We start from the raw sequence: 19,755 nt of genomic DNA on the forward strand, positions 1-19,755 counted from the left end.
ATATTTGTGGAGTTGGTGTTAATGAAAGTATTGTCATCATTCATGTCATGATTAGTTATATCCTGAGAATAGGAAGACAATTTCTTAGAACATTATTTATATTTCATGAAAATCAATTCCTTTTGATTATTAATAATAATTAAAAATATAATAAGAATATTATAACTTTCTTATACAAACTGATATAAGAAAGAAATAATTTTATCATATGTACAATATATTGAAAGATATATATATTCAAAACCGAAAAATAAATTTATATGAAAACAACTAATATTGAAGTGAATTTTGAATTTCAATTATTAAACAATGAAATTTTTTTTGACCAGCAAACAATGAAATTTAATCATGATATAATTAATACTCATGATATAGATTGATTTTGGTCTTCAATGCAAAAGCAAATGATATATACAAAGAATTTTAAGAAAATAAATTACATAGGATACATGTACAAAGAGGAGAATATTGTTTATCATAATCTATTCAAATCATTTAATTTTTGATATAGAATAATTTATTAGATTTTATTATGGTAGCTATTTTTTGAATAACAAATTTTTTTTTTTGGTGACATGAATAACAAGATTTTTTTTGACTAATTATAAATGGTTTTCATCAAATGCATAAAGCACATATAGATAATATAATATAATGTAGTATAATACGTATATAATTAAATTGTATATCTTATTAATGTTAATTAAAAAATAAATTTAAAAAAATTATTTATGATTTAAAATTCAAAATTAGTGTCATTGGAAATTAAAATTATATTAAATTTTTTTAAGAAAATAAAACATTTTAAATAAATAGTAAAACACATATTTAAAAATTATTTAATCGTTAAAATAGTTATGATTAAAATTATCATATAGTTTATTTTTAGTTTTTAATAATATATGTGTATACATAATTGTTTGTATAAAAAAATTATATATATATATATATTTAATTTTACATAATAGTTAATAGGTTTATTGCAGTTCAACTGATAAAGCCGCAAGCGTGCACAGAAGAGATCATGGGTTCGAGCCATAAAGAAGTCATTTTGAGGAAGGAATTATATGGTGGCAGCATGTGGTGTCACAAGAAAACATGTGAGGTGGCAGCACACGTGGTAGGTAAAGATAAGGTGGCAGTGACATGTGTACGGTCATCGTCGAGGTGGTAGCGACCCGTGGAGGGTGGTTGGTGGTCATTGCTATGATGTGGCCACTGGTAGAAGTACCACATGGCATTTTATTTTATTTTTTCAAAAATCAAATTAGCGACGAAAATTCCGTGGCTAATTTGTGATTATTTGCTAATCCATAATTAGCAACGGAATAAATTTCGTCACTAATCCTTTGCTAATTTTGTCGCTAAATAAAAAATTCTGTCACTAAATTCCCTCGCTAGTAGCATGTTTTTTTTTGTAGCGATTTTTTAAGGTAATTAAAATATAATAAAAAGGTCATATTAATTTTGAGTAGTTGACTTATGGTAACTGTTCTCTTGAACAGGTATTATGGGGTGCCTAACATCTTCCCTATATACAATAGACTCCTGAATCTTATCCGATTTTCGTAGACTACATTTTTTAGGTTTTTAAACTTAATCTTTTAAAATTTTGGTGACAACTCATCTTTCCTTCTATTTTACGGGAAGACTAGGATCCGCGCGCCACACCACTCCTCCTCCTTCAACTCATAAAAATTATCAGCCAAAGACTCAAAGGCTTCCACCAAAACTCAGCCAATCTCCCGTCCCACATTCCCCGTTATTTCTCGTGTATTTTGTAGGCCTGAACTGCTTGAGGCAGAATGTTGTTGACCATAATCGCCACTGGGCCCACTGTATTCACTAGTTTCTCGCTCTAGAGGCAGCTTACTGAACTTCTTTAGGTCCTCATTGTACTAGTCAGTATCATAACCCGAACTTTCAAAGGCGTACGGTTTGGCACAAAATATTGAAACTGAAGATAGAACTTGGAATTGAGATTGAAAAAGTAATTTAGCATAAGAGATTACTTGTTACATGGGATTAGATAAATCCATGTATGTGAGATTGAAGAATATTATAGAAGGAAGTGATATTCCCCAGTCCTACTTTCATTGGTTTGTCTAATCCTACATAACAAGTAATTACTCATGCTAAAAAAAATTTTAATAATTTATTTAATTGCAATCATAATCCCTATCTCTCCTTTTCAATGCTTTGCACCAAATAGAATCTAAATGCTCTGCTGTGCCCAGGTGTGCTCCCCTCATTCAGATCATCCAAAGAAATATTGCCTTCTAGAGCCCGAACTACCTGCTTGATGCCAGACATTTTAATTGTCACAAAAGAACTGGATCTCTAGGTTTCAGAATTCTATTTGCAAATGGTCAAATTGGATGTCGGAATTTCTATATTCCAAAATATCATCAGACATTCTATCGCTTGCAATAACTTTGACAATATGTTGCAAATCAAATCAGTAGCATCTTGTAACTCAATGTCAAGTCAGGTTTGAAAATTAACCCGTTCAAATTTGATATCCATAAGACCTGAACAGGTATTCGTAAAAAAGTGTTGTCAAAAACTTGTACACTTCTAGAACAACTTGTAATTAAATGACTCTCCAAAGACAGAGGAGAAGAAGCGTTACAAATCTTCTAAGAACTCCACCAGGAGGTCTATCCAATCCAGATATAACTTAGTTATATGGCTATTTTCATGGATCACAGGAAGCAAACATGCCATGAAGGGAGAAGCAACTTACAACTCGGCTATTACCACCATCAACATCCATTTTGTTTCCCAAGATAACAAATGGGAAGTTTTCTGGGTCAGATGGACTATCCTGTGAAATCAATAGCTTGTCAGAAACATTCATTTTTAATTTACTTAAGCTAAATTTCTTACTATCCTGAATTAACAGCCACCTGAATAAGAAATTCTTCACGCCAGTGGTTGAGATTATCAAAAGATTTCATGACATTTGCATCACTAACAAGGACACAGCAATCTGCACCGCGGTAGAAAGCAACACGACGACTTTGAAGCCTCTCCTGATCAGCGGTATCCCAAATCTACACATACAGGGAGACATTCTCAATCTTGGAATTTTATATGCAGATTCGAACAGCGAAAAACTTTATACTGTAGTCTCTTTTTCTACATTACACAGTCCGAGGCATCCCCATCCTAGAATCCTAAACCAAACAAAATGGTCAATATGTGCAACATTGATTTCATTATATCAGAATTTTGACCACTGACCAGCCAAAATTTCATGCTTAAGATTGTATTACAGCAAGGACAGAAAAGGTCATGCAAAGAAATTCTTATCCGCAGAGCTGCCAATTACTAGTAAATGAAAAATGTGGGCACTCCACAAACATTGAGAGTACAAACATAAAACGTCATTTAACTTTGAATTTGAAAACGCTTTTCTTTGAGGAAAACCAAGTGAAACAAAAAGAGTAAGTTTAACTTTTAAGAACTAATGCAACATACAATCACGAGCTGAGCGAAACAGATAGACTTAAAGGGCATAGCGAAGTTTTATATCAAATGACACATTCACCCTGCAAGACTGTGCAAGCTCACAGCAGAGCAGAGAAATTCTACTGAATAAAAAAAATTTCTCATACTGTTATTCAAAAAGGTATTTACATTTTTACGTCCCTCACCTGCAATGTGAATAGCCTATCTTCAAATTGAGCTTCCTCGGTGAGAAAATAAGGTAGCCTTATATTGATTACTGAACTTACGGTTCACATACACATACAAAAACAATAATGATCATACCAACACAAATACAATTGAAATAAAGAAATACTCATCAAATCATTCCGACAGTTAATAAAAAGAGTCTCGGGCATACTGGTTCTTCAATGATGTTTACCAACCCTGCCAAAGTCAAGGAAATCCCAATTAGAAAAAGAAAGCGTGGTGACTAATTCAGCAAACGATCAATCCCACTTAGGTCGTAAGTTACAAAAAACCGGTGTGCAGCACCTGACCAGCATGATATATAATAAATTCGGTTTATGCTACCACTAAATCCTAAAGGATATTTCCTAAAACAAAATTTCACAAGCCAAACAGAAACTGGTTTCCAATGAGAAGTTCTTATATTTTAAGGGACAAGTGATGAGCACCCAATGCTCAGCAGGTGATGAGCAATCTGGTCTGGATAGTCCAGATTTGATATTATTAAATAATTATTTTAAAATAAAAAAATTATATTTTTAAAAAATGATAATTAAGAGATTATCTTTATTTTTATCTTATACCTATTAAAATAATTATTTTTAAAAAATAAAAATAAAAAAAATAAATCTGGACCGTCCAAATCAGATCTGGACGGTTCAGAACTGATAGCACCCAATATAAATCCATATTTAAGGATCTTGAAGCATTTACTCATTATCTTCTCACGATTGAAATGGAAACGCAAACTATATGAAGATGCAGTCTAGCAAATTCGATCAAGTTTTACAAATAAGCAACAAGCACAAACTTGCCAGAACAAACTACATATCAGAGAATTCATTAACATTATACACCCCAGGAAAACAAAATAATTGTAACAACCAAAACAATTTTAAAAAATCACACCTGTCCAATGGATCATAAAAAATCTTCCAACAAATATGTGTCATTTATATATATATGTGTGTGTACACATTTTAAATATAAGATATCAATTTGCATTGCTTCTCAAATTTATAATTTTTTTGCCTAATCAAGTAATGGTTCTAAACAAGATACATTTGTTATAAAAAAACTTAATTCATCTAACTGAAAGCAAAAGAAGTATGCTGATATGAAGCATACTGATCTATATTTTGAAGTTGGAGACCAGGCGTTGATGAAACTTCGACCTTACCGACAGCTAAGCGTACTTAGCAGGCGAAACTAGAGGCTTTGAAGTTCTACGGCCCATTTCAGATCGAAGCCAACTCTCCACATTTCTTTCCTAAAAATTTTTTTCAGTTAGGTATAAGAATTCTCTTATTGAAGGCAATCATATACGAAGCCCTATCAGGCACTAAGTATGAGCACATCTTCTAATAAAATTCAAATACTAGTTTGCCACATTGTGACACCGGTTGGTTTGCTTAAGAAACTTTTTTTGCGACAGCTTTGACCTTGAGGACAGGACGGTCAAATTCGATGGGGAGGGAAATGTTATGGACCCAGGCCCAAGTGGCTATAAGGGCCCAGTATATGGGCTAGATGAGACTCGAGGCCCAATTGACACATGAGCGCATGCTGGCTGGGATTGATGCCGTTATGGGAGTGTTCATTACAGTAGCCAACGTTCAGAAGCTAATTAAGATGATACTCGTGGAGATGATATGCTCAGCAATCTCGGGCATGGTGGAAAGTTTTGGTGAAAAAATGAGCTATAAATTTAACCAATATTATTTTTTGGGTTTAAGTTAAAGGTTTGATTTGCTGTGTGTGGACTTAGATCAAATAGAGAGGTCGAACTCTAAGACTCTGAACTTGTTTGATTTTTTTTTTGAAAACAATTTTTGTTTTTTTTAAAAAAAACTTGTTTGGTTTTTAGTTGATTGTTTAAAAAACAAAAAAAAAAACAGTAATATGTTTTTAAAAACTAAAAAAAAACCAACAAAATTTACACGTTTTTTTATTTTGTTTTTGTGTTTTTTATTTTTTGTTTTGAATAATTTTGAGAAATTTTCTTTTCTTTTTACCTATTATCTACCACTTATTATTATCAGCGACAACTATTACCTACCAAGTGTAATTTTCTATAATTTTTTGTCAAACATGATTTTTTAAAATTATTGTCCAAACAAATTCTTTTGTTTTTTGGTTTTCAAACTTGTTCTAAAAAACAATTCTGTAAAATTGTTTTGAGAATAAGAAAATAAAAAAAAACAGGCCCATATATATCTTAAAGAAGCTTTGGGAAAAATAACACAATTTCTTTCTTAAGCCAACTCTTCGATGCAAATGGTTGAAATAAAGAAAAGCAGAAATGATTTCCCTAGCGGTTGCTGTGCTTGTGGAGACTGATTGCTCAACAAAGATCGTCTCGGCCTTCTCTTCTTTCTTCATACGAAGAAAATGACGCAAAACCCCAAAGTTAGCAGCGAACAAATCACTGTCATCGTAATTAGTTCGAACTGTGAAATAACTCTTCTCCCATACAGCAGCGGCTTTACAAGTGAGGAAGGAACCGCCGGCCAAGCTCGAAGAGGTGGCGGCGGGGAAGGTGGAGGAGGCGGCTGCATGGGGTAATCATAGTCTAATCCGTAGTGGAGACCGCGGCAGCGATATGGCCGGCGGCGAAGTGTTGGCTCCGTTCAAGAGCGTCTTTCTTGGGTTTCAGAATGAGAAAAAGCAAGTAAATTTCTATTTAATTACAAGATGCCTCATGGAAGCGATGATTAGATGGCCAGTGGTGCGGCGGATTCGTTGACTTTACCGTTGACTATTATGTGTCTCTCTCAAAATGAGTCATGGTGGTTTCTGAAACCGCACTATATATGCATGGCCAGAAGGAAATACCGGACTACAATAGGATAAACGAAGGAAGTAAAGTAACTGATTATAAAAGTAAATATAATTAAAACAAGATAGAAAGAAAAGAAGTGACATCTTTTCTCCTCATTTTATCTTGTGAAATATATAATAAAGAGAACTTGAAATCCAACCATAATTTTAAAAAGAATTTTACAGTATATAAAATAAATATGTAGAGAAATTTTATCTCAATTTGTGTGAAAATATTTTTTAAAAGTACTTTTAGGGGAAACCAAACACCCTCTAAAACAGAATAGAAAGAAAATAAGTCATATCTTTTCTTCTCATTTTATCTCGTGAAATATATAAGGAGAACCTGAAACCAATCTATCCGTTATGGGCTAGGTCATTTATAACATCATTGTGCTTGAACTTATAACATACCCAATACTTATTCAAGGCAAATCCACATATTAATTCATTCATTGCAGAAGTTGGATGAAATCACCAAATTACACTTCTCAAGTAAATAATTTACTACATGGTTTTATCTCCAATTCTTAATATAAAATCCAATTGACTAATTAGTGAGATCAATAAAGTTACTAATTACTTCATTATAGTTAACTAAGTCTTATATTAAGAACTATAAATGCAAAAGCTAACAACAAATTATATATATCCAACTCATATGCGTGTGGATATATATTGTGTTTAACCATAACACCATGTCTATTTTCTTTCGAATCAAATTGTAGACTAGGTTCACTCCTCCACGGATTCCTTGGATTGACGTCTTAGGCGATTTCCTCAGTCTCAGATCATCATCTAGGCGAATCCTTCCTTCTTAAGCTAGAACCACCTGCTTAATCACGTTAATTATGTTGAACCTTGTTTTTTTTTTCAAGCTTTTCTTATCAAAAAGAAAGGGAAAAGGAGGGGGGTCAATTCTCAGATACTCAAGTTTCCATCTTGGAATTACTGAATCTCCAATGCTGGCGAATAGCAGCCTACCATGTCATCACAACACCCAGATGGGAAAAAAAAAATCCTCAAATTGAGAGAAATTAAGGCCCGTTTGTTAGGATTAATTAGAAGTAAAAGTGATTCTAATTGGTTGTAATATTAAGGGTGCATGTTGATGGGGTCCCCATTTGGTGCTCATGAGGTGATGAGCACCCAGTGTTCATCACTGATGAGCAATCTGGACCATCCAGATAATAATCTGGACAGTCCAGATTTAATATTTTTAAATAATTATTTTAAAATATAAAAAATTATATTTTTAAAGAATAATAGTTAAGAGATTATCTTTATTTTTTATCCTATATCTATTAAAATAATTATTTTAAAAAAATAAAAATTAAAATCAGATCTGGACCGTCCAGATTTGATGAGCATTGGGTGCTCATCAAAACTGATGAGCACCCAATGCAAATCCATGTTGATGGGAGTTGCCGGTGGTGAAGTTTGGGGGCGAATGTAATGAAAATAACCTCCTTCTAGCTTATAGTTCTGATGAGCTAATTTAATTAAACTATCAAAATAAGCTGCAAGTGAATTATTTTCAACACGTTCTTCATCTTTATCTCCACGTTTCCTCAACAACTCCATTGTATTTAATAAACCAAAATCACCTTTTAAAAAAAAATGAAACCATAAATCATATTGAAAAAAAGAGTAAAAATACTCTAACTTCTCTATATTTTGTTTTAATTACATAGAACTCATCCATATTTTAAAAACACGCACTTAAATACAAACTCTGTTAAAAATATTTTTAAAAATATTTTAATCAAAATTTATATTAGAATAAATTTTATATCCTAATTTACACTTTGTTGTATTAAATTCTTTATTTTGACTTAAATTTTTTTGAATAATTTAAGAGTTTCCTGTTATTTTTCTTAATTTCATTTGTTTTGGAAAATAGTTATTTATTTAATATAATGTTTTTCGCATTGGGATTAAAGTGTAAGTAATTTAGTTGATGCAGACATGGAAAACTTGATTCAAGATAAGGTTAATCCTCTTAATAAATATATGCTTAACTAAATATATATGTCTATATATTTTTGCGGCAAAAATGTATTTAAAACTTATAAATTATAAATTTAAACGATTTATATAATCTCTAGTATTTATATCATGTACACTGTATGATCAACAAAATACAGTGTTTAAAACATATTTTAAATCATTTAATTAAAATAAAATAAATAAGTTTCAAGAAATATCATGAATAATTAAAATTATAGAGTTTTATAATAATAAAATTAATGAATTTTATAACATATTAGAAAATTTGAAAATATATGCATTAGAATTATTTTATGGCAGTATAAAAAATTATTTTTAACAAAAATAAATATTTAAATAGTTCTTATGTTAAAGTGAGGTATTTTAGTAACAAAAATTTTAATATTTTAAATTTAAAAGTGGTTTATATAAATTTTCAAAATAGAAGAAAACATTAACAATGGGACCGAAATAATAACTTCCCCTTAACTTAACCTTACCCGTAAGCAGGCGCGGCTGGTGGCCGGAGACGGTTTTGGGGCTGTGGGCCGTTGACCGGCCAAGGACCTCCATTGTAGGGCAATTGGTTGGAATCTGCAAGGCCCAGTCGTTACCAACGAATTTGTCATGCTTCATTAAAATTTACTCTTCAAGACTTTCATTTTTTTTTCAATCTTTTTATTTTAACTTAGTCCCTCTTGTTTTAACTTAATGATGACTCTATTTTTAAACTTTAATTTACTGCAACTTGACCCTTATAGTTTAAACTACTCAAAATTCTGATAACTAGGCTTCATGAAATATATACTACTTTTAGTTCTTAATATAAAATCTATTTTATAATAAAGCAATTGAACTACAAAATAAATCTCATGTTAAGGAATGGAAGTAGCATAATTTTATTTTTAAAAATACAGGGACTAATTTTTTAAATGGCTAAACTATATGAACTAAGTTGTATGACTGAGTTAAAATTATAAGGATTGTATTGCAGCAAATTAAATTTAAGAGTTAAGTTACTGTACAGTGAAAACCAAAAGATTGACTTAGGGTTACCTGCTCGCTGTCCTTGAGAAGCCACGGCTGGGACTGATGGCCAGTACGGGTAGTTAAGTGGCGAAGGATCTTGTTGTTCAACGTTACGGTGATTGGATTATGCAAGGCGCAGTTGAAAATAACAGATTTGTCATGCTTCATTAAAATTTAATTTTCAAGACTTTCATTTTCTTTTGGATATAGCAAACAAACTCCAACAAATTTAAATTGACTTGGGTGGAAAGTTCTCTCAAAGATTGCATTTGCATTGCGTCATCGTCATTCGAAGCAACACATAATTTTGAATTGAAAAAATGAATTACTTTTTACTTGATTGTGACTAAGTCCTTAGATTGCAACTTAGGATTTGTCTGGTACTTTTTTTGTTTATTTTTGTTCTTAAAAAATTTTTATAAAATTATTTTTTTAAAATAATTTTTGGAAAAACAAATTAAAAAATCTATTTAGATAATTGTTCTGAAAAATAACATATGAAAATACATATACTTAGACCAGATACTGATTAAATTAAGAAAAAGTCATCGATAAAGAAGCAAGAATTTTCCAGTTTTTTCAAACAAAAAAACCAAGAAAACAACTAAAAATTGTTTTTTAAAAAAGAAAATTTATATATATTTTTTGCTTTTAAAACACTTAGCTGAGAACAAGTAGCCAAACAATTTTTTTTAATTTTTTTAAAAACAAAAAATAGTTTTCAGAAACAAACAAGGCCTTAGTCTCTATTGTTTTTTCTTGATGGTAACTTGGTCCTGAACTTCAACAATTTAATTTACTATAACTTAGTCACTATAATTTAAACTATTTTAAATTTTAGTCACTAAACTTCATGAAATATATAATTTTATTTTTAAAAATACAGGACTAATTCGTAAATGGTTAAATTATATGAATTGGGTTGTATTAAGTTAAAATTTAAGGATCAAGTTACAAACAAGCTAAAGCTATAAAGATTGTGTTGTAAAATTTAAGAAAAAATCGTAAAAGAAGACTATAAAAATCGTGAAATTGCAAATCAGATATTTTGTCAAAATTTTATTTTCATTTGCCATTAGACTGTTGTTAGAACCTATACAAATTTTGTAACAGGTTCCAATCTGTGATTTTGCAATTTTAAAGTTTTTTTAACGATTTTTTTTTAAAAAATTAAAAGTCAACTCCAGTCAAAACTAAAAAAAAAAAATCCTTAATTTAACCTTACCTAGTCGTGATTGAGAAGTCATGGCCGGGGCTGGTGGCAGGTAATAGCTTTCTAATTGTACGTGGTTGACGTCTGCAAAAAAACATACTGAAATTAAATGCTAATTAACAGTTGCAAAGAAAAATACGAATTTATGATACTTCAATATAGAAGTCACTTGTCAATAATTCCATGTTTTTTTTTTACTCGTTAAGTTTTTTATTTGATTTTCAGAAAGACACAAATTATTTTCTTAATAAATATCTTATTTTAACTTAAATATATAAATGCCTTTTTTCTTTTACATTATCAAAATTAGCCTCGGTTTTCTTCATATTGCTGGAAGTTGACTATAATATCTTTTCTATGCTTCAATTTGTTGGTAATCTTAATTTGGTCATCAGTATGGATAGTTACATTATTGTTAGTCTCCGTAGCAATGATTAAAGAACCGGACCGGACCGGACAATTGGACCGGTTGAACCGTCAACCGGACTCGTTAACGGCTCGGTTTGGACCAAAAAGCCGTTCACATGGTTGAGCCGGATTGGACTGGAGTTGAACCGTCATTAAGCCGGAAACCGGAGTTGGACCGGGAACCAAAGCGGTTTTTAGAAAACCGGACGGTTTTTTAGCCTGACTGAAAAAATACTAAACATTTTTTTAAAAAAATAGAAGAAAAAAAATTGACCCCCTTAAATATCCTAATATATTTTTAGACTATTTATAATTATATAGTATTATTTCATTGAAAATTTCATATATTGTGGTGTTAAAACTGTGAGTCACTAGTCTTTTTGTTTCGATATTTGGTCTATCTTTTAAAACAATATTTTGATTTGAATGAATTGATAATTTTTAATATCATTAAATATTTTAAACATACGTAAATTTAAATATATAAGGTTTTAGTCCATTTTCAATGATTTCATTATAATTTTAGATTATTTAAATACATTTCTAAATTATTTAATAATTTGATATTTTTCATATATATTAATTATATGTATATAATATTATTTTAAATTAATTATTGCGTCACCGGTCTGACCGAACAGTTCGACCGATTCAACCGATTGAACCATGACCCGTTGATCTTTCTGGTTTGACTTCCAGTCTGACTTTTAAAACATTGCTCCGTAGTTGATGGGTTTTGTCTTCCTACTTTTCTGGCAAGTTGGTGTTCGGTATGCTCTATTGTCTTTTATGCGCTAACCTTATGTACTTTCCTTTCATATATAATTGGCTTTGTTATAAGGGGAATTGAAGGGAAAAAAAAAACCAAAATGAGATCAGTTATTAATTACATAATAACATTATACTCTATTTAAGACCAATTCTTCCAATAAGTCATTAATCAGGAGATCTTGTTTAATAACTTGTTTAATAAGTGTCCTTATTCTTTCTCTATTTTTCCCATAGAACTAAAGATTGTCTGCTCACCCCTCTTTATTGACAATCTTTGCATATAATTAAATAATTTTAAACTACTCCTCCTATTTTAAATGTAAGACTTATTTTATAGTATAATTTATACTATAAAGTAAGTTTTATATTTAGGAGCGATGAGTATTTTCTATCATTTTTTCATTAATAGATTAATAGATGTCACACCAACCCAACTTGTTGCTATGAAAAAAAAACAAAGAAAAAACCTAAACCACCTCCCCCCCCCCCCCGGGGGGGTCTAGAGAAGCGTTTCCAAAGGGCTTGGTATGTAAGCGATCCCATATACTTCGCTACGCAAAAGCTTCAAAATGGCTCTTGGAGATACTACTTACAAAAGGCTCTTGTAGGTCACATAAAAAATTTTAGACAAAATTATATATTTCGTGCTTTTATTTTATATAGGATTTTAGTTTGGTACTTTAACTTTAAAAATATATTTTTAGTTCTTTAACTTTAAAATTGTTAGTCTTAAGTGATGATTATTTTTATAACCATCATGGTTGTTTTAAAAATTAAAATTAATATGTTTAGTATTATGTTTTAAAATTAAGGGACTAAAAATATATTTCAGCTAAAATTTCAAAAAAAAATGTTTTCATTTTCGATTAATAATACCAGTAAATGAAATATGCCAAGAACCAGTTTTCAAATACAACAATAGAAGAACCAGTTAAGACATCAATTTTATGCAGAAAATTCGAATACCATTTCAGCTAATAGGTTAACATCATTGAATTTAAAAATCTGAAATTAATATGTATGCATGTGTAAGTGTGCGTATAAATATATATATATATATATATATATATGCGTGTATTTATGGACACATCTGAAAGTGGGAGAACCCACATCCGAAGGACAAAAGAGGAAGGAGAAAACACAGATCTTCTTGTTTTATTAATCTTTTTTTTTTCAAAAAAATATTTTCTCTCTAAGCAGAGGAGATCTAAATAATTGTTCAGGCATATATATAGCTAGTGGGTTATTAGTCAATTTAAAAAATTACATGTATAGCTAGAAAAGGGGTCTTTAGAGATAGTGTAACTGTTGAAAAATTAAAACAAATAACTCTCGTGACATGATGATGCATGAGTGCTTCTGAGATTGGAAGAGCGTTTTTCTGCATGATCACGTTGAATGATATTTGAAAACACACACACACACACACACACATATTTCTTATTTAAAGTTTGTATAATAATTTCTTATGAATGTCCAAGAAGAAGAACGAAAATGGATAATTTTTATGCAAAACACTGAGTGATTGTAAAAGTAAAATTAAATAAAAACGACGAAGAGGGAAGAGGGAAGACCAATTCTACCAAACCTTCCCGAGCAAAATCCTGAAACGAAAGAAAAGCGAAAGAGTTTTATACCTTGGGGTTGTGGCGGTGCAGAGGGGTTTTCTCTTTCTCTCGCCCTGTTCCTTCTCCGTATAAATAAACCAGCAGATACTAACCCCACTATAATCAGCACCAAACCAATCACTGGTCCTGCAATTACCATGGTTGATAGAGACCGGTGGGGCACATGCGGCGATCTGGGCAGAATCGGAGGCAGCCAGTATGGGCCGTCTGGGTCAGGCGCAGGCGGAGACGGCCAGTAGGAGGAACCTGTATCAGGCGCAGGCGCAGACGGAGACGGAGGCGGCCAGTTGGAGGAGCCTGTATCAGGCGCAGGCGGCGAGTTTGGGTAATCCTGGAGTCTGTAGTATGGGAGAGGTGTATCCAGAGACGGTGGATGCATGGCCTGCGAAGAGTTGTGGCTTCTTCGTGCAACTCCGTCTTTGTGAAGCAGCAGCGAGCAAGGAATCTCTGGTATATAGCAAGACTCGTTGACTCCACGTTGACTCTGCCTCTGTCGTTGTGGCTGGATGCATTTAATGAGGGGGATCGATTGCTTTTGAATTTTCTTGACCCATGATCCACGTCTGAGCTGGCCAAGACTCAGAAATAAATTAAAGTCAATTAGTATCTATTTCTTACAACGTTAATATTTGGTTCACGACGAAATTAATTTCTCTTGTTTTTTATTGTGGCTGCTACGCGGGTTTTGTTTTGAAGAAATGAAAAACTTCATATATTTTCTCATTTTCTTAATAGCACTCACTGGTCAACATCCTAAAGTAGGGGCCGTCGGGGTCAGGCGCAGGCGGAGACGGAGACGTAGACGGCCAGTAGGAGGAGCCTGTATCAGGCGCAGGCGCAGGCGTAGATGGAGACGGAGACGGCCAGTAGGAGGAGCGGCGCAGGCGCAGGCGCAGACGGCGAGTCTGAGTAAGGCGCAGGTGGGGGCCTCTGGATTGTAATCCTGGAGTCTGTAGTAGGGGAGAGGTGTATCCAGAGACGGTGGATGCATCGCCGGCGAAGAGTTGTGGCTTCTTCGTGCAAGTCCGTCTTTGTGAAGCAGCGGCGAGCAAGGAATCTCTGGTATATAGCAAGACTCGTTGACTCCACGTTGACTCTGTATCAGTCAAAATTATGGAATATTAATTAAATCAGCTCAGTTGCACTGTTCCTTACCACTGACAGATGCAGGCTGGATGCATTTAATTAGGGAGATCGATTGCTTTGGAATTTTCTTGACCCATGATCCACGTCTGAGCTGGCGAAGACCCAAAAAATCATTGTGGAGTTCTTTTCTCCCCAAAACACGTAATTATAAAAAACATTTCATAACAAGTTGACAACGTTCAATAACAAATTTCAGCGTAAAAAATAATAACAAATTGATATTACTTACTTGTTATTGAGATTTTTTTTAAAGAATACTACATTCTTTTGTTGGAACTTTACAATGATTTCCCCAATTTTTAATGACTTTTGTATTGTCAGGTTTGAACAATTGGTCAAATTGGGTCTCCACATTTATTCTCAAGAAATTAGAAAACGTTTGGGCATCTCATATTTTTACAGCCAGATAATTATTTAATTGTACTTATATAATAATGACTTATTTTGCTCTATTTTTTAAGATCTAAATAATTAAATATGTCCCAAATAAGGGGCTCTTCATGTCTAAATAAGTCATACGAATTTGATAAAATATGATGAAAATGCTTGTAAATATGTATGTAAAGTCTGAAAAAATTACGGAGATTATCCACCTGTATATCTAACAAGTGAAAATTGTAAATTTAGAAAAATGACTTTTGAATCCATATATAAAACCAAAGAAGCATGACTTTAATGTTAAATATGAGTGTATATGAAAAAATTATTTAATACTCATTGAAATTATTAAATATCTAATAAAAATATTTTTTTAAAAAAATTGCCTTATAATAAGGATTAGAGGAAATAATCTTCCTATATCGTTATTGTGAAATGAAGATAGATTTAAGTTTTAAGAATATAATGGAGTAAGAAAAATTAACATCACGGACTTTATAGTTTCAATGGCTCCAATGAAAAGCCCGATTAAAAAGAGTTTTGATTTTTTAAAGTTTTTTTATATTAGTATATTTCATATTATTTTAAGAGAGGAATAAGGACTTTGTCACCGTCAGCTGGAAGACTAGCTAACTGTGGGGTTATCAATACTATAGCTGGACCATGGAAGAGTTTGTACCTATGAGTATGAATTACTGTTCTTATGGACCCGCGCCCTCACATTATCATTTCTTTAATATTATATTCCTCCGTTTTTAATATAAGACCTACTTAATTAATTTGATTATATTAAGAAAGTTAGGTAAGTTAGTACTTATAAAAAATATGACATGTTTTTCTTAAAATGTCATAATAATCTTTTTTAATATCCTCCCTCCCTCTCTCACTCACTTGATTATGATTGAGGGAATATCCATTAGGGTAATTTAGAAAAAATTGATAAATATGATAAATAGGTCTTATATTTAATATCAAAATTAACTTAACAATTAGGTCCTATATTAAGGACCGGAGGATTAATATGTTATAATATTTTGGTCCTTTATCTTTGAAGGAGGTTTTTATTTGGCTAATCTCACTCCCACACCAAGCTCAGACATGCATCATTATTATGCGTGAAGAAAATGCCAACCTGTGTTCATTATTAATGTCCCTGCTCTTCTCCCTCTTTTTTGTTTTATTTAATTTTACTTTTATTATCATTCAGCTCAATTTTTTTTAACTTTTATTATCACTTCGTATTTTAGATTAAAAAAATATCCATTATCGTTCGTCTTCTCCTTGGATCATTCATATATGCCAAATTATTATGCATGTATAAAGGTTTTGAGTTTAAACAACAGGTAGCTAATCAATCCTAGTTAGTAGGATTTGAGGTATAGAAATATATGATAACACTTCATTGTTTGAGAAGGCCAAATACATTGAACCCGGGTTTTATTTTCTATCATGAAGTTTTAAAAAGATTTTTCAATATAGAGCTTTGAACCCCTGAACCTGGATTTGAATCAAATGTTTGGATTTTTGAAGTTTTTTAGAAAATGTCATTTCTTAGGAAAAAGTGCTCCACTTTGGATAAAAAGTTTTTAAAAAGTTTAATTCTTTTGAATGCTAATTGGGTCAAATATGGTTCATTATAAACTAAACAGCTTTACTAAAGGATTACATACCAATCGGTACTTATGACAAATCCCCATATCAATTCATTCAAAATTATTCCAATTCATACATATGCTTCTTACGGAAGTTCAATAATGAAACCATCAATACAATAAAAAACATACTTCTGAAATAAATTAGTATATGGGTTCATTTAATTTGAAAAACACGCATGCCATATATATATAGCTTATTTATTTATATTTATATATATACTCCATCTGTTCTAAATGTTAGACTCATTTTATAATACTCATTTTATAATATAAATTATACTATAAAATGAGTCTTTATCGTGAAGTTTCTTATTGCCACACGTTCCTAGTGCTATCCTTCTCATAGTCTCCGCCACGTACGCCTCTTGTTGACTTCTTCAGGCGCCGTCCTCGGTCAGATCACTGTCCCGGCGAATCGCTCCTTCTAAAGCTTGAACCACCTGCTCCGTCACATTAATTAATTAAATTCAACCTTTTTTGACCTTTTTCAATCTTTTCTGATAAAAAAGAAATAGAAAATCAATTCCAGATAGTCAAGTTTCATCTTGAAATTATTGAATTCCAGAAGTTAAGGCATCCTGCTTTCCAAAAGCCTACCATGTCATGACAGCATCCAGATAACCGAAGAAAATGCTCAAATTGAGAGAAGTCAACCCTTAAATTAATTGGAAATGAGGGGGAAAAGTGAGAAGAAAAAAAAAAGTGAAGAGAAAAAATAGCGTGTAGAAACCGCCTCGTTTTCTCCTCAGGTTTTTAATCCACATATGGTCGTGCCATCCATCTTTTAGTTTTATATTATATTTCTTACATATTTATTAACAATGTCAAATAATATATAATTTATTTATTTTCTTTTATTATATCTAATTGCAAAAAAAAATATTATCCACTTTTTTATGTTGGAACATAACATTTTTCTCTAGTTTTAAAATGTAGTAACATGAAAATAAGTTAGAAGTCTACCAAAGTCACTTTTTTAATTTATATATATGTAGAAAAAAATTATGTAATTTAGGTAAAATAAAGGGGGTGGTTACTGCATTTATTCTAAAAAAAGATCCAATCCCAATAATTAAATTTCTTTTATACGGAGACAAAAAATTAATAATCAAATAAACTGAAGAAAAATTGAACCATTTTATGTATGATTTATCAGTGTAGGTAAGATTTATAGTGAGCCATATCAGAAACAAGAAACATAAGTGATTCACAACCACTAGATACAATTGTTTTTTTTTTTTAACAGTGATTCACAATCAAAATTTAACGATTTGCAATTTAAATTTGGCAATTCACAAGAAACATAGAAGAATTCATAACCTCATATAGAATTATTTTTGTCTTTTCATCCATAAAATTTTGGTTCTTGAGAGTGCAGTCAGAATTTTTTGAGAGTTGACTGATGTTAATTGTCGGGTGAAAGATTTATTAAAATTCTCCCAATAACGTTTATGCATGGGACCAAACTGTAGTTTGAAATGCAAAAACATGCACGGTACGTACGGATATATGTGTGCGTTTGCGTGCGCGCGCGCACTAACAATGCTCATTCGAGGATGAAGCGCGGCTGGACGGCAAACGCAATGAGCAGCAGAAGAAACCATTCGAAACATGTCCTCCGGCTTGTACTTATTGCGCAACCTTGATCAGCAAGAGTCTCACCTCCTGTTTGGTACAAATCACTAAAAACGAGAGATAAGAATTATGATTGTAATTAAAAAAATCATTAAAATAGTATTTAGCATGAGCAATCGCTTGTTACATGAGATTAGACCAATCTATAGAGGTAGGATTGGGGAATACCACTTCCCCCCATAGTATTCCCTAATCTCACATATATGGGTTTAGCTAATCCCATATAACAGGCAATCCCTTATGTTAGATATTATTTTAATAGATTTTTTCAATCCATATCTCTAATTTTTAATACTTTCTATCAAACGGGACCTCAAACTTCTGATTAGAAGATCGCAGGGCTGTGATCAGTAACAGGGTTGCATGTTTGTAATTTCAAATATTCATTATTAATTATTCAAAAAGAAAGGGGAAAAGGGGGTGGGGAGAATCAATTCTCAGATAGTAAAGTTTCCATCTTGGAATTACTGAATTTCCGGTGCTGGTGAGTAGCAGCCTACTATGTCACCACAGCACCCAGATGGGGAAAACAAAAATCCTCAATTAAATTGAGAGAAATTAAGGCCCGTTTGTTAGGATTAATTAGAAGTAAAAGTGATTCTAATCGGTTGACTAATATTAAGGATGCATGTTGATGGGAGTGGCTGGTGGTATAGTTTGGGGGCGGATGTAATGAAAATAACCTACTTCTAGCTTATAGTTCCGATAAGCTAATCTAATTAAGTTATCAAAATAAGCTGCAAGTAAATTATTTTCAACACGTTCTTCATCTTTATCTCCACGTTTCCTCAACAACTCCATTGTATTTAATCAGCCAAAATAACCTTTCAAAAAAAAATCAAACACTAAATCATATTGAAAAAAAGAGTAAAAATACTCTAACTTCTCTCATATTTTGTTTCAATTACATAGAACTCATCCATATTTTAAAAACACACAATTAAATATAAAGTCTGTTAAAAATATTTCAATCAAAATTTATATTAGAATAAATTTTATATCGTAATTTACACTTTGTTGAATTAAATTCTTTATTTTGACTTTAAATTTTTTTGAATAATTTAAGAGCTTCCTTTTATTTTCTTAATTTCATTTGTTTTGGCAAATATTTATTTATTTAATATAATGTTTTTATCACATTGGGATTAAATTTTAAGTAATTTAGTTGATGCAGACATGGAAAACTTGATTCAAGATAAGGTTAATTCTCTTAATAAATTTATGCTTAACTAAATATATATATGTTTATAAATTTTTGCGGCAAAAATGTGTTTAAAAATTATAAATTATAAATTTAAACGATTTATGTAATCTCTCGTATTTATATCATTTACACCATATGGTCAACAAAAATACAGTGTTTAAAATATATTTTAAATCATTTAATTAAAAGAAAAATAAA

At 31.5% G+C, this 19,755-nt stretch overlaps 1 protein-coding gene and 1 pseudogene across 1 annotated transcript; both read right to left on the minus strand.

Annotated features, from left to right (window-relative positions):
* Positions 1-2,178: 2,178 nt before the first annotated feature.
* LOC114747735 (ras-related protein Rab7-like) lies at positions 2,179-3,756 on the minus strand (annotated as a pseudogene).
* Positions 3,757-8,986: 5,230 nt separating this feature from the next.
* LOC114747736 (vegetative cell wall protein gp1-like) lies at positions 8,987-13,924 on the minus strand. The gene is made up of 4 exons (XM_028936084.1): positions 13,549-13,924; positions 10,745-10,816; positions 9,547-9,615; positions 8,987-9,084 (listed from the first exon to the last, which is right to left on the minus strand). Exons 1-4 carry the CDS (start codon positions 13,916-13,918, stop codon positions 8,987-8,989), a joined length of 609 nt encoding a protein of 202 aa, XP_028791917.1. The 5' UTR covers positions 13,919-13,924.
* Between the last annotated feature and the right edge of the window lie 5,831 nt (positions 13,925-19,755).

The sequence above is a fragment of the Neltuma alba genome, unplaced genomic scaffold (genome assembly GCF_004799145.2).
Source record: "Neltuma alba isolate B1F8T4 unplaced genomic scaffold, ASM479914v2 tig00005425_pilon, whole genome shotgun sequence".
Lineage (NCBI taxonomy): Eukaryota > Viridiplantae > Streptophyta > Magnoliopsida > Fabales > Fabaceae > Neltuma > Neltuma alba.